The sequence below is a fragment of the Syngnathus leptorhynchus genome, chromosome 4 (assembly GCF_054491065.1).
Source record: "Syngnathus leptorhynchus isolate UIUO chromosome 4, UIUO_Slep, whole genome shotgun sequence".
Lineage (NCBI taxonomy): Eukaryota > Metazoa > Chordata > Actinopteri > Syngnathiformes > Syngnathidae > Syngnathus > Syngnathus leptorhynchus.
Window position 1 is genome coordinate 10099728 of NC_141198.1, and position 12756 is coordinate 10112483.

The 12756-nt window shown below is 41.5% G+C and overlaps 2 protein-coding genes across 4 annotated transcripts in view; one reads left to right on the forward strand and one right to left on the reverse strand.

Moving 5' to 3' along the window:
• The window catches only part of smtnb (smoothelin b), a 35131-nt gene extending 26251 nt beyond the window's left edge, over nucleotides 1-8880 (forward strand). The window contains exons 11-20 of one of the 3 annotated variants that reach the window (XM_085908983.1): nucleotides 2994-3173; nucleotides 3331-3406; nucleotides 3540-3572; nucleotides 4029-4208; nucleotides 4315-4377; nucleotides 4464-4536; nucleotides 4737-4907; nucleotides 4977-5103; nucleotides 5234-5385; nucleotides 7688-8880. In XM_085908983.1, the coding sequence (XP_085765109.1) occupies nucleotides 2994-3173; nucleotides 3331-3406; nucleotides 3540-3572; nucleotides 4029-4208; nucleotides 4315-4377; nucleotides 4464-4536; nucleotides 4737-4907; nucleotides 4977-5103; nucleotides 5234-5385; nucleotides 7688-7841 (1209 nt within the window). In that variant the 3' untranslated portion in view covers nucleotides 7842-8880. Of the gene's footprint in view, nucleotides 1-2993; nucleotides 3174-3330; nucleotides 3407-3539; nucleotides 3573-4028; nucleotides 4209-4314; nucleotides 4378-4463; nucleotides 4537-4736; nucleotides 4908-4976; nucleotides 5104-5233; nucleotides 5386-6643; nucleotides 6823-7687 lie in introns of all 3 variants that reach the window. The other 2 variants (XM_085908982.1, XM_085908981.1) reach the window with 2 other exon arrangements.
• Nucleotides 8881-8993: 113 nt separating this feature from the next.
• selenom (selenoprotein M) lies at nucleotides 8994-12155 on the reverse strand. The gene is made up of 5 exons (XM_085908988.1): nucleotides 11932-12155; nucleotides 10181-10216; nucleotides 10054-10088; nucleotides 9799-9877; nucleotides 8994-9714 (listed from the first exon to the last, which is right to left on the reverse strand). The coding sequence occupies exons 1-5, from the start codon at nucleotides 12010-12012 to the stop codon at nucleotides 9481-9483; spliced, it is 465 nt and encodes a 154-aa protein (XP_085765114.1). The 5' UTR covers nucleotides 12013-12155; the 3' UTR covers nucleotides 8994-9480.
• Between the last annotated feature and the right edge of the window lie 601 nt (nucleotides 12156-12756).

A 12756-nucleotide genomic window follows, 5' to 3' on the forward strand; every position in this document is an offset into this window, starting at 1 on the left:
TTTTAAGATGAAATGCAGTGTAATTTGAGTAATATAATTGATTGACACTTTATCCTCATGCTGATGTTCCAGATGTTGAATTGTTACTTGGAAATGGACGACAACAATGAAGAAACATTTCATGAATGACAACTCGCTCAAAAACTGAACATGTACTGGAGTCTGTCGACGTGAACATACGTAGAGAAATTTGAGGCGGCAAGTGACGAGTGTCCCGACCTTTCTTGTTTGTGATCAAATGTGTGAAGGACAAAAGGTTAATGATATACGATTGTGCCCTCTGAGGCTTCCACCATTGCCCCACAGCTGACGGGCTCAATGGAATAATGTACGAGGCAGAGATTAATAGACATGTCTGTGGCACCTGGAAAAAGGGGCTGGAACTCCTGTTGCCTTGGAAGCAAGATTCCTTGCATGCTTATTGGTTGGCACGAGTTGAGTCGCTAAAGAGGGGTGGTTTGTAGGGTGTATAAAGACCATGTGTTGTTTGACAGGTTCTAGAAAAGGATTTGGAAGAGAGAACATTTGTCTTGTTGAATACAGAAAATACAGAACATAGAATTAGAAATTCATGAAAGGCGCAAAGTTTTGCTATTGATCTAACGTTGGACAACAATTGTGACGATGCCGGGTGTTAACTTGAATTTCCTGCCAGCCTCAGAGGGTCCAGAGGCACTAGGTAGCCCAGATAGTGCTTGTTCTGCATCTGGCCTAGAGGAGGTCATTGGAGATCTGCTTTCACAAGAAGAGTATGAAGAAGAGCAGTTTGGTGAGAGGAATTTTGAATTACTACTTAAATGTGCAGTGGAGGAGATCCACAGTGACCTCAAATCATTTAGAAAGCAAGTGGATTCACAGCTGGAGCAGGCAGAAGTTCAGATGGCACCCCTGGCCCAGGTGCTGGCTAGTTTGCAAGAGGAGAACTTGAGGCTAAGGATTCAACAAGAGAAGCTGGTGAGGCAAGTGGAGTCTCTTTGCAAGGCGATGGGGCTTCCTGATCCTTTACCACAAGTCAACTCCAGCTTTCCATCGAGTGATGCCCAAGTCTGCTCAGAACCAAATGTAAAGCTTCATCCTACCCATGAAGACAACTCAAATATTTCAACTGGGGATGCGCCACCTGGTGAACCCCAGGAAGGGGAACTAAAAACCCAGGATCTGGAGTCTGCTTCAAAATCCTCAGACGCAACAACAACTTTGGACTCTGAGCCCGCACCGGTGTCTCACCCTCCGGCCTTTGCATCCTGCCGCTCTCTGTCTGCTCCCGCCCTGATGGGAAACATTTCAGGCAACAACAGCATGGTACCACTCATATTCTGATTCTCTTTGCAATCTGGGAACATGTTTTGTTCCTGTGTAGATGATTGTTGACGATGCCACAGACCTGACATTGATTTAACTCTGCACAATATTTGTGCTCCATCTCCACTATTGTAACCCAAAGGTCAAAGATTACAATTCTTAATTCCGCTGCACAGTATTTCTAGTGGAGCTGATCTGATTGCTTGTCCTGCACAAGAGAACTGAACTCAATTGGCCTCAACTTTGTTCCTACAACAACTCCAAAACACATAAGACACCAAATTTCTTAAACATGATTTGCACACAAAAGCTCTTTTTTTGCCTCCCCCTTCAAGCCCACGCTCATTCTCTCTTCGCTAAATTCAGAGGCCTCGTTTGGCCGTGTTGCAACCCAAAACATTCCTTGTCAGTCAAGTGACTCTCAGTCCACCCAGTCCCAGAGGCCACAAGTTCACAAAGATTTGGTCAACAGAGATCATGCAATACTGGCTTGTCTTGACTTTGTCCCTCTCTGGGGAGAGCCAGTCAGGCAGGGGCCTTCCTAGAAGGGTGCTGGACCGGGATGGAGACAGCTGTCTGAGCTATATCTGGACCTGGACCTGATTACGGCAAAAACGCAGAGGCCAGGCCGCAGCTACAGTGGTCTTCCGCGGGCAGGCGGGCAGGCATTCGGCACCACGCGAACATTTACTAAGAGGTGTTTTGTTTAGGATTCATGGTCACTGACTATATTTTGGTATACGCCTAAGGCGTTTCCCCTCCCAAGCAACTACACCAAGGTACTTTCATTATCTCAAATACTTCCCTCGGTGTTCCAGCTTCAAAAAAAGACACAAATTGCTGGACTTCAAACTACATTAAGTAAATGTATTTGCTCAGTGGTGTTTTTTTTACTCTTGCACAGCATGCACAATATAATAGGGTAATTAATTTTGTCATTATAATAACTTTTTTTAATATACTGTGACCTGCATTTAGCCACCATTGAATTGTTCATTTTTATAAGTTATGACAGCAGTGTTCAGCAGTATTTTTATTTTTATTTTTTTTTGTCTTTTGCTATCAGTGAAGAGCCCATGATTTAATTAGCCACATTAATGTCAAATTTTATCCATGATGTTCATCCTTGTGTGTTTGGTGGTCAGACTGTTCCTTCCATCCTCATAATTTTTACTATATTTAGTTTGACTTTTAAAGTGAGTGCACATTTTAGATTGGCTTTAAATGTTCGATAAAGTTGATGCGTATTCTCCTATCTGCTCCACCTAATGGTGTAACATAAACAACGGGTTCTCGGCAACTCAGTCACATTTTACAAACCTTCTGTCAGTCACACTTGATGAACAATTGACTCTCATGCGCTCCGCTGTCTCTCCTTCGGCCATAGGGCAGGGAGTGGAAAAAATAATGAGCGATGTGAACTAGGCAGTCTTTGTCCGAGAAGAGATTATCATACGGAGGAAAAAATGTGGGCTTTGAAACCAAGTTCACTGATTCAGGCCTATTATGGTGTTCCGCTAAAATCCTTCTTTGCCTATTACTTCCTAAATGTCAACAAACTTTGGTTGTGTTTTCTTAACATCACCCTGGTCTCTTAATGATAAAACGTCAGGCTTGGAGATTCACATTGTATCCAACTATGGTCACAGTTGTGCATGTTGTCTTATTGTCTTATGTTTTATCTTGTGCAGATGGAGACGGAGCCTGTCGCTGCCTCAGAGCCGGTGTTTTCATCGGGGCCGTCGGTCCAAGTGCACATCCCCGCAATCCCGAATGGTTCCACCATCCAGGCCAATGCTGAGGAGTGTCCCGGAAAACTGACTGCTGAGCAGTTGGCTGCTATCGAGGATGAAGAGCTCCTCGATAAAATGGTACTTCACACCCAAGTAATGATTGGGAATGAGTCATAAGTGCACTAAATCTCATCAACTGTGCTATTTTTTGGAAAATCCACATCCTCACCAGAAGAACAGCGTGCCTATACAATTAGAATCCTCTCATTGTAATTATTTGTATCTCTTCCAACAGCTTGATGAGTCCAAAGATTTTGAGGAAAGAAAAATGATCCGCGCAGCCATGAGGGACCTTCGCAAGAAAAAGAGAGGTAACAAAAAAAAAAAATCTACGACATCTATCATGGATAACACTCAAATGCAAAGCTCTAAAAGTCAACAAGGCAAGAATGGGTTGTAGCTCAGTGGTCCTTTTCCAAATATTTCCATTCACTCTGCTCTCAGAGGCCATGCTGGGATGTACTCAAGTGGAAATAGGTAGGATGGGTTGCTTTGCAGTGCAGTTTAACCAAACTTTAATACGCTTGTGTCTTCTACTTTGCGTGTGTGTTTGCACCAAACTACGCTTGTCCAACTCTTGGAATGCAAAAAATATATACGTCCAATATGCGCGTTGGTCGAACATAGTTTGATGCATGCTTCTTTATTTCAGTTTGAGTAATGTTTGCCTGTATGAAACTTGAAGTGCATGATACACTCATTCAAATTTGCAAGTAAAGGTTTAAATCATTTGGAATCGTCATGTTTTGTCAGTGTGTTTCACATTACACTCGACAGAAGTCTTTAAAAAAAAAAAAAAATCATGCGCTTTCCCTTGAGGGTCTTTCTTTATCCTTATTTGTCCAAGTGTTTTTTGATAAGCATCATCTTTTTTTTTTTCCACCTTGCATCTCTCTATCTGCTCCCCGTTCCATCTATTCATCTCCTTTCCAGACCAGAGAGAAAAAGAACGCGAGGCTCGTCTGCAGGAGCTCCGGCAGCAAAGAGACGAGCGTTCCAACAAAAGCCGTGCGGGAGTCGGGGCGGGAGAAGTGGTGATGAGAAAGGTGGAGAAATCTGCAGATGGCTCAACCCTCAGCCAAGTCACCAAGACGGACCGCTTTGCTCATTCCGGTATATTTACCTCCCTAAAATCCTGCATTATTTTTTTTTTTTAACCTGCTGAAAATGTTCAAACTGCACTTTTTTACCTGACTAATATCAACGTGTGCGCTTCTAGATGATGGAAGCCGATCATCTCGCAGCACAGTGGTTGAGGCTAGTTATGTGCAGAAAACAGACAGTGAGTCTTTCCCCGCTTCTAATATTTAGCATTTGCTGCCTAATTTGCTTGAGTGTTTTAGTCATATGTTTCTCTTGACATTTTAGGAGGGACACTCCAGTCTAAGTCTTACAGCTATACATCTTCATCCTCCTCTAATACAAGCAAAAAAGTTGGCAGGTGAGTTGTTGGGACTTTTGCACAATATTATCCCACCAGTAGTTTTTTTTTTATATATACATACTCAGATCTATTATTTTCCAAATGTAAAAAAGGGTGTGAGTAATTTAACAAACAATTGTATCATCCACAATGAGGTTATCAGTCACCTACTTTGTGTTCCTTAGCCGACAAAGTGTTGCGTGTTACGGTTATTTCAGCGTGTTTGATCGCGAGGACGAGACGTCGTCTCGCAGCGGCGGGTTGGCCGCCGTAGAGCGAAGGCAAGCTGAGAGGCGCAAGGAGCTGACGAGGGCGCAGACTTTGCCCAAGACCTCGGCCATGCAGGCCCGCAAAGCCATGATAGAGAAGCTGGAGAAGGAGGGAGGAGGGTGAGGATCAACACTCAGATGGACTAACCCAAAAAAAGAAAAGTATTGACGTGATCTCTCCTCTTTAAGCCCGGGACAGCAGGTGGTCTCCAAAGTAAACAAGGTCCAGCGTTCCACCAGCTTTGGCGTACCTAACGCCAACACCATCAAGCAGATGCTGCTCGACTGGTGCCGTGCCAAGACCCGCTCATACGAGGTGCCACGTGCTCGCCACTCTCCTTCCAAGTCAAGCTCAACCTGCTAATGCGCCCTAGGCCGGGATAATAACGGACTACCCGCTGAATGTTTCCATCACTTAACTCGTTCTGTCTTCTCTCCCCAATCAGCACGTGGACATCCAAAACTTTTCATCCAGCTGGAGCAACGGCATGGCGTTCTGCGCACTGGTGCACAACTTCTTCCCGGAAGCCTTCGACTACAGCTCCCTGAGTCCCAGCAACCGCAGGCAAAACTTTGAGGTGGCCTTCAGCAATGCAGAGTGAGTTCAAACACATGAAACTGGGAGATGTTTTTCGACTATTTTCTTTTGACCTTATTTAGCTGCACGAGGCAGGAGCCAAGAACAAAGGTTGCAGCCAGTGTTTAGTTATTTTCGAGTCGAATGGAAAATGCGTTAAAATGCCAAGCAAATGCAACGGCCTTTTTACATATTGAACAGCATTCCTTCTGAATACAGGCTGTCCTCAATTTACGACAGTGCCGACATGACATTCCAAAGCTGCGAATTGTTACACGGCACAAGGAAGGAAGCGACGCTACCTCCGTCCTTTTGTTTCCATTTGTTTATAATTTATGACTTCAAGCTTTGTTCAGACAATTATTTGATACAGTTTGGGGTTATGAACGACGTGCAATCAGCTAGTTTGCCCATCCGAATAAATCACGCTCAGTTATCGCTTTAGTGACCCTTCTATGGCCCAGAAGAATTTATAATAATTTTGACTTAAATGCCCTAAAATGCATCGTGATAGATTAAGTCCGAAAATAAATACTGATAAAACATAATGCTGAGTCCCCACCTCAATCCCCGCCATCTCATCCCTTTTCTAAGCCCCTGACCTGGAGGCACAAATCCCCACCTGGTCAAAAAAAAAAAAAAAAAAAGAGAAATCGGCCCTGCGATATCATCTCCCTTCTTTTTTCTCTTCTTCCAACACTCATTTTGTTTTCTTCTGTCATCATACCATACCTGTGATGTCACCCATGTGCACCACTGGTTTGTAATTTTTGGATTGTCGCGTGACCACAGTCACCACTTGTGTGCTTGTGTGTGGATGTGCTATCTTCACATACTCACCTTATTTGCTTTTTTTTTTTTGGAATCGCACATAGTGCACACGTGAACCGTTTTTTTTTTAGTCACCTTACAATTAGTAGTCGAAACGCCCCCCCCGAAAAAACCCCCCACACAGACCGCAAATCGCCTGACGCTCATTTGACAATTTGTTATGTCTTATGTCTGTTTGTGTATTGTTTGCCACTGCATATGATATATCATGATGTTTAAGAAGCATGTCACCACACTTGTGTGATCACTGAGAATGTAATGTTATTTGTTTGTCTCTCTGCTCTCTCTATCCACTCAATCTGTATCATGGCTGCTCACTGCATCATCTGTATTATCTCCTTCATGTCTTTCCCACTCGTTGTCCTCTCTTCATTTTCTCTCCTTGTATCGTTTGCCTCCTCCTCCTCTCTGTCTCTGTGTCCATCTTCCCGTTCCTTGCCGGGCGCAGGAAACTATTGGACTGTCCGCAGCTGCTGGACGTGGATGACATGGTGAAGATGCGCGAGCCCGATTGGAAGTGTGTGTACACGTACCTGCAGGAGTTCTACAGGGGTCTGGTGACCAAGGGCCTGGTTAAAACCAAAAACTCCTCCTAAAGTTGCACCCGAGCCTAAAAGCGAACCCATGGTGAGAGAGGGAAAAGAAGCCTCGCTGTGGTAGACTTTTAGACTGTGCATGTTTTGTGAAATGTAAATCCAAAGAGGACATTTTGTTCATGTTTGAGAACAAGAACCAAACATGGTATGCTGGTGTCCCTTTGTGCATATTATCCAGACTTTGACTGAGGCATCTGGTCAGGTCGACCAGCTCTTAAACACTTTAAAAGGAATAAATGTATCACAATGTTTCAAACAGACACCTCCAGATACAAAACAGACAAAAAAAAAAATCATCGGAAAGCTCGTGTTGTCGCTGATGGTTTCTTTTAATTAAGTGATAGTTTACACGTGTTTATGCATTAGGCTTTTAAACCCTTTTAAAGATGCTTTTAAGGTCAGAATTGTTTCTGGCTGTGCTCGCTAAAATAGCAAGCTTATTTGACTATGTTGATGTTTATGTTCTCATGAAGGAGGGCCTGACCCTTATATGTGTCTTTGCATTTTTGGATAGACTGCCCTGTGGACAACACAAGTGTGCATACTGACATCATGTGGTCACTGTGCGTAGTGTTCACAAGTGAAGCTTTAGAAGCCAGCCACCAGCAACATTTGAACTGCTTTAAGGATGTTATCCCTAACTATTTTCAACTCGCTTGATGCGATCGGTGATATAGTTTCATCGAATAAGATTAATGCACTGCAAGAACAGTTTGACATTTCAGTCTTGACAAAAACAATGCTCAGTTTTGATTGACCCAGTGTGCCCTGCACGATAATCTGCCGTATTTAAGCCCACCATCAAATCAAAAAAAGATTTGTAGTTTTTGCTGGCTCATCAAACGTCTCTCTCGTCGTCATCCTACTCATATTGTCTTTCTCAAATGCCTCCCCAGGACATATGCCAACTGCATGCCTCTCCTGGAAGTGGAGGACATGATGATCATGGGAAACAAACCTGACTCCAAATGCGTATTCACCTACGTGCAGTCTCTGGTCAACCACCTGCGCAGGCACGAGATGGCCATGGGTCGGCCTTATGACCTTTGACCGCGTGCTTCGTAACCAAGGTTGGGCCTCGGTGTGGCGGGTCACACCTTCACTAATGAACCAGGCAGGGCAAATTATGTGTGCGAGTGTGTGTGTGTGTTAAATATTTCCGTAAGCAGTGTTGATGTGTTGTCCTCTCCTGGATAAAATCACATACATATTTTCCAGCAAAATAGTGTTGAAGGAGCTAACATTTTTACAAGCACCCATTTCGTTGCTATTTAAAAAAATTCAGCCGTTTGTATGCTAGTGACACACAGCAACTGAGGAAACAATAAACACTACTTTTTTTTTTTTTTTTAACTTATTTATACGTATATTTTCAATTTTACATTCAATGACATCAGTCTGACTAAACAAGAAATATTGGAATGCGTAATTGCTGTTTAATGTTGGTACTTTGAAATTTTAGACCCAACTCTGGTCACTTTATTTAAGGTTATTGTTCTCCTTCTGGTGTCATTCAGCATATTGCTATTTAATACATTCGCACTGGGTTGTTTATTTGTAGTAATCTATATCGCTGTATTTATAGCAACATTAAGCTCAGTTGTCTGGTCTGCAGTGCTACTGAAAACAAACATCACGTTTAAACAAAACTTGTGTACTGTGTCACAACAAATGATCTTCCCGCCACGATCATCACACTTATTTTTATTCTTAATTGAGGACTTTACCAAGGGAAAAGGACCATCTCTAATAGTAGATAAAAAAAATAAAAATAAAATTTAGTTGATTTTGTGGGCCTGATGAGCTCCAGCTCTCAGTTAAAACTACTAAAATTAACTAAACTTAAGTGCATGTGTATTTACAACAACAAAAAAATGTTTAAGTTTTTATTTTATAATGCCTACAATTTGCAGTGTTTTACATTCTTGTTTGGATGAAACAAAATGTATTCACTTTATTCTGTAGATCAAAAAGAAATGCTATCCCAGTGCTGCCAACTAAGACAAACTTTCCGCAAGGCAGGGAGTGCTGTAAATAAATAGTTTGTGCACCACACCTCAATGTGAATTCATTAAAGATGTCAAGTCCATTTTGTTGTGTGGGATTATTGCTCTTTGAGGTCTAAATGTGGTATTCTCTAAATGACGCAATGGTGTAAGCACCCATGAAACATCGTTCAGGATAACTGATTTATTGATTGATGGAACTTTAACAGTGTTTCAAAAATCACAAGCAATATTTAAAAAACATTTGAGAAAGGCAAGATTAGTTAAAAAGTTTCCAATGTCCATGTGTGTGAGATCAACCTGAACCATGTTCTTGATGGCTCCTCATACAATAATAGCCAAGAAAAACCATAATGCATTTGTTGGAAACATTTTATTTTTCCCAGTGGTGACACTTGAACTTTATTGTGTTTAGCAACCCATCCACCACTACATGTAGCATCAGCCTCAGACCAATCAGCAGATTTGTAGCCTGCAGCATCATTGGGTAGCTCAGCGGGTCAGAAGCAAACACAAGCAAGGCGAACTCAAAACAACCACCGACGGAAAATGAAAACTAAGTCTTAAACCAATCAGTGCATCCCAAAAAAAAAAATCATTGAGTGAAGCAAATGGTTTGTCCCTCCTCTGTTCCAGGATCTGCTGGCATTGTCTAGCAGCAGTCCCATATTGGTGGAGCATTGTTATAAGTCAGTGTGCTCGACCTTGGGTTCGGGCTCTGAGGAAGATGGCTTCTGAGTGACCTCTGAGGCAGTGGTTGGCTTATTCACTTGTTTACTTTCAAACGGGCTGTCTTTGGCGGGAGCTAAGCGGAACTCTTCTGGCACTTCATCATCCGCGTGAGCCTTCTTGTAGAAGCCCAGTTTGCCCAAAAGCTCGTTGATCTCCGAGCGCGTCATGTCAGACAAGGCGATCCGCTGAGGAAACGAAAATGTATGCGTTTACTATAATTACCAGCTGAGCATGTGCACATATTTGAATCTTGACTAAAGAGAACTTACATCCAGCTCCTCATAGTAATGGTTCAGGAGGACAAGCTCAGGGTCAGCCCCAGGAATGTGCTTCATCACCAGATTATGGCTGAGGAGCGATCATTAAGGACAGATGTGTGTCCGATTTTTATTGGTTGACAGGCTACTTTATCAATGGATTAAATTGACTAATTCTGCAAGGGGAAATTCAGGAACCGCCAGACATCTCATTTTCCGAAGCTAGATCTCATTCAGTTATAAAGGTTGTAGTTCACTGAAGGATACTAAAGAGGAATGTCCTGGACCACAAAGGCTTTGACCTGCACATACAAGTGGATGTTCAGTGACATGTCTTACCAGAGATGATTCATGTCTTGAAGAACAACATTAATTTGATTGCAACCCAACTTACCTCTCTGAGCTTATTTAATTGTCATCCACCACAAGTCTGGAAAGAGAGAAATATTGATGATCAATTATTTGGTTAAATGCCTTTCATTGAATTTGAATTTAATATTCTCCAATCTGTCATCCTCCATGAAAGCACACTGAATATATTTGTGTTGACTCAAAATAAGATCCGGAATTTTCTCAGTAAAACCGTGATCAGCATTTTTCCCCATCCTACGAACAAAAACAGTAACTGAATCAAAATTAATTCAAATTGTTACTGCAATAAAATTTGTATAATTTTTTTAAGAATAAAAATTAAAACATGTTATTTTCCTCCGATTCATTGATTAGTCAACAAAATGAGCAACAGATTAATCAATTATTCAAATCATTCGTTGCAGCTCTGCATGTCATGGTAGTTATGCAACATATTTTGCTTTTACTGGAGCATTATTGCCAATTCTCATTTTGAGCTCCTCATTCCACTTCTATTATCTTTATAGGATTATAAAATAATCTCTGCCTGATGAGCACGTTGTGCTGTAAAGACCATTTATTGGGGTTACATTTGCCCTAATCCACTGTCTTTATTGTTTTAGTTAAAATGGTATTGTAGGGGAATATTAATTTGCACATTCATGAATTTGCACTTTAAATTATAATTGGTATTTAATAGTCTTTATCATCTTGTTCACATTTTGTCATCAGATCAAGACAATCTTTTCCAATTGATTTACAGAACTTCACAATTGTGTGGCTTTCAACAGAACGTTCTCGGAGGGAAGTGACAAGTCACACAAGTGGACTCTGTGGTAATGTTTTAGTTTCATGGCTCAAATGCCTGAAGGGAATTTTGCCATTCAGCCACTTTGTTAGAGAAACAGTTGTGAGGTCATGAAGGGGTTAGTAAATATGAAAGCAAAACAAATCTACCTTCTTTTTTTTTTATCCATCTAAGGCAGCGACAAAAAAAAAAGAAAATCACAAAGTGCCCAAGTGCTCAGGTAACGAGTCCTACGAATCACGGTTAACCTGTTTTCTAATTTTGGTCATGTGACTTTCAGAAGCCGAGCCCTTAAGCGCCGTGATATCCATTTCTGTTGGTAATAAAGGCAGACAGCTCAAGTAAGGCAACTCACAACATAAAAGAACATAGATATCAAGGTAAAAAATTAACATGTAATTGTGCATTTATTTGCTCAAATATTTGCTAAAAAAAATTGCCACCCTTGCATGCCCTGTGGAAAGATGCTCAATCTGCTTTGTGGAAATGATACTCGGGTTTCGAGTTGCAGGCGTTACCGTTCCAGCAATAGTGACAGTAACAAGCTTTTGTTAAAACTGTGAAAACAGGCCAGGTATTCCCCTAAGGTGGTGTAGCAGTATATCACATTTTTTAATAGTACAACACATGACTCTTTCCCATCCCACTTATGTTCATGCATACTGTGTACATGGAATTAGATTTTGGTACTATATTATGTTCTCTTTTTTTTTTTAGTATGCTGATGCTGTGTTCTGCGCATGCGCACAACGCTGTTTGTTCCTAAAACTGCTTTCAAAGTGAAATAATTACAGGTGGTACTCGGTTTACGACTGATACGTACGTAAGAACGCGTCTTAGTGTATCACTAACCTATGCATGCTAACGCAGTGTTAAAGTCGTGATGATTACAGTAAAGTTGTGTACAAGGCCATAAATGTATAACAATGCATATGTATTCTCGCGTCGTTCGTCATATTGGTATGTCGTAAACCGAGAACCCGTACCTCCACCCTGGCTCGAGCCAGCCCCTCCAGCTTGTCATATGAGGACGCACAGGAAAGCAGAGTGAACAGTAGCAGCCACATTGTTGCGAACCACAGCGAGCGGCGATCATATACGAACTGCAGCCGATGCTGCACACCTGAAGATAGATGTGCAGCAGAAGTGAGGACGAGGATGAGAGGGAGGTGGAGCAGGATCGTGCTTGGAGATGTCACATCCGGATCGCTTGCCACGTCAAAGGTTTTCCACGAGAAGAAAGTGGGCGTGGTCGAAGACGGAGGTGTACGGTCTCAGATATTACGTCTTTATGATTTAACTCGTAAAAACAAAAGTACGGATTTGTTGTTTTCAGAGGAGGTAAAAGTAATTGAATGATTGAAGAAAGAATAAGGCTGATGAGCTCATCTGTCTACATATATTTACTAGCGACAATTAACTGTCATCAATCAAAAGCCATAAAAAAATTGGTCCAACCAAATATTTTAATAAGTATACTGTAACCTATTGACTATTATTATTTTCAAGAAAGCGTTTGGTGGGAAAGAATACTTTAAATACAGTATATGTATATTATGTATTACAAATATTATAGTATTTTGATTATTATTATATTATTTTCGAAAAAAAATTAAATTGCTACATGTTTTTTGCCACTATGAAAAGAACAAACCAATTCACCAGTAAATATGAAGTAGACACTACTTGAGTCTGGGTTTGTGGCAAATTGGCAATTAAAGCAAACTTTTTTTTTTGGTCTTAATTCATGCATTTGAGAAATCTAATCTATTATGATCATTTCATTGCCCCCCACCCCCCTTTTGGTGAAA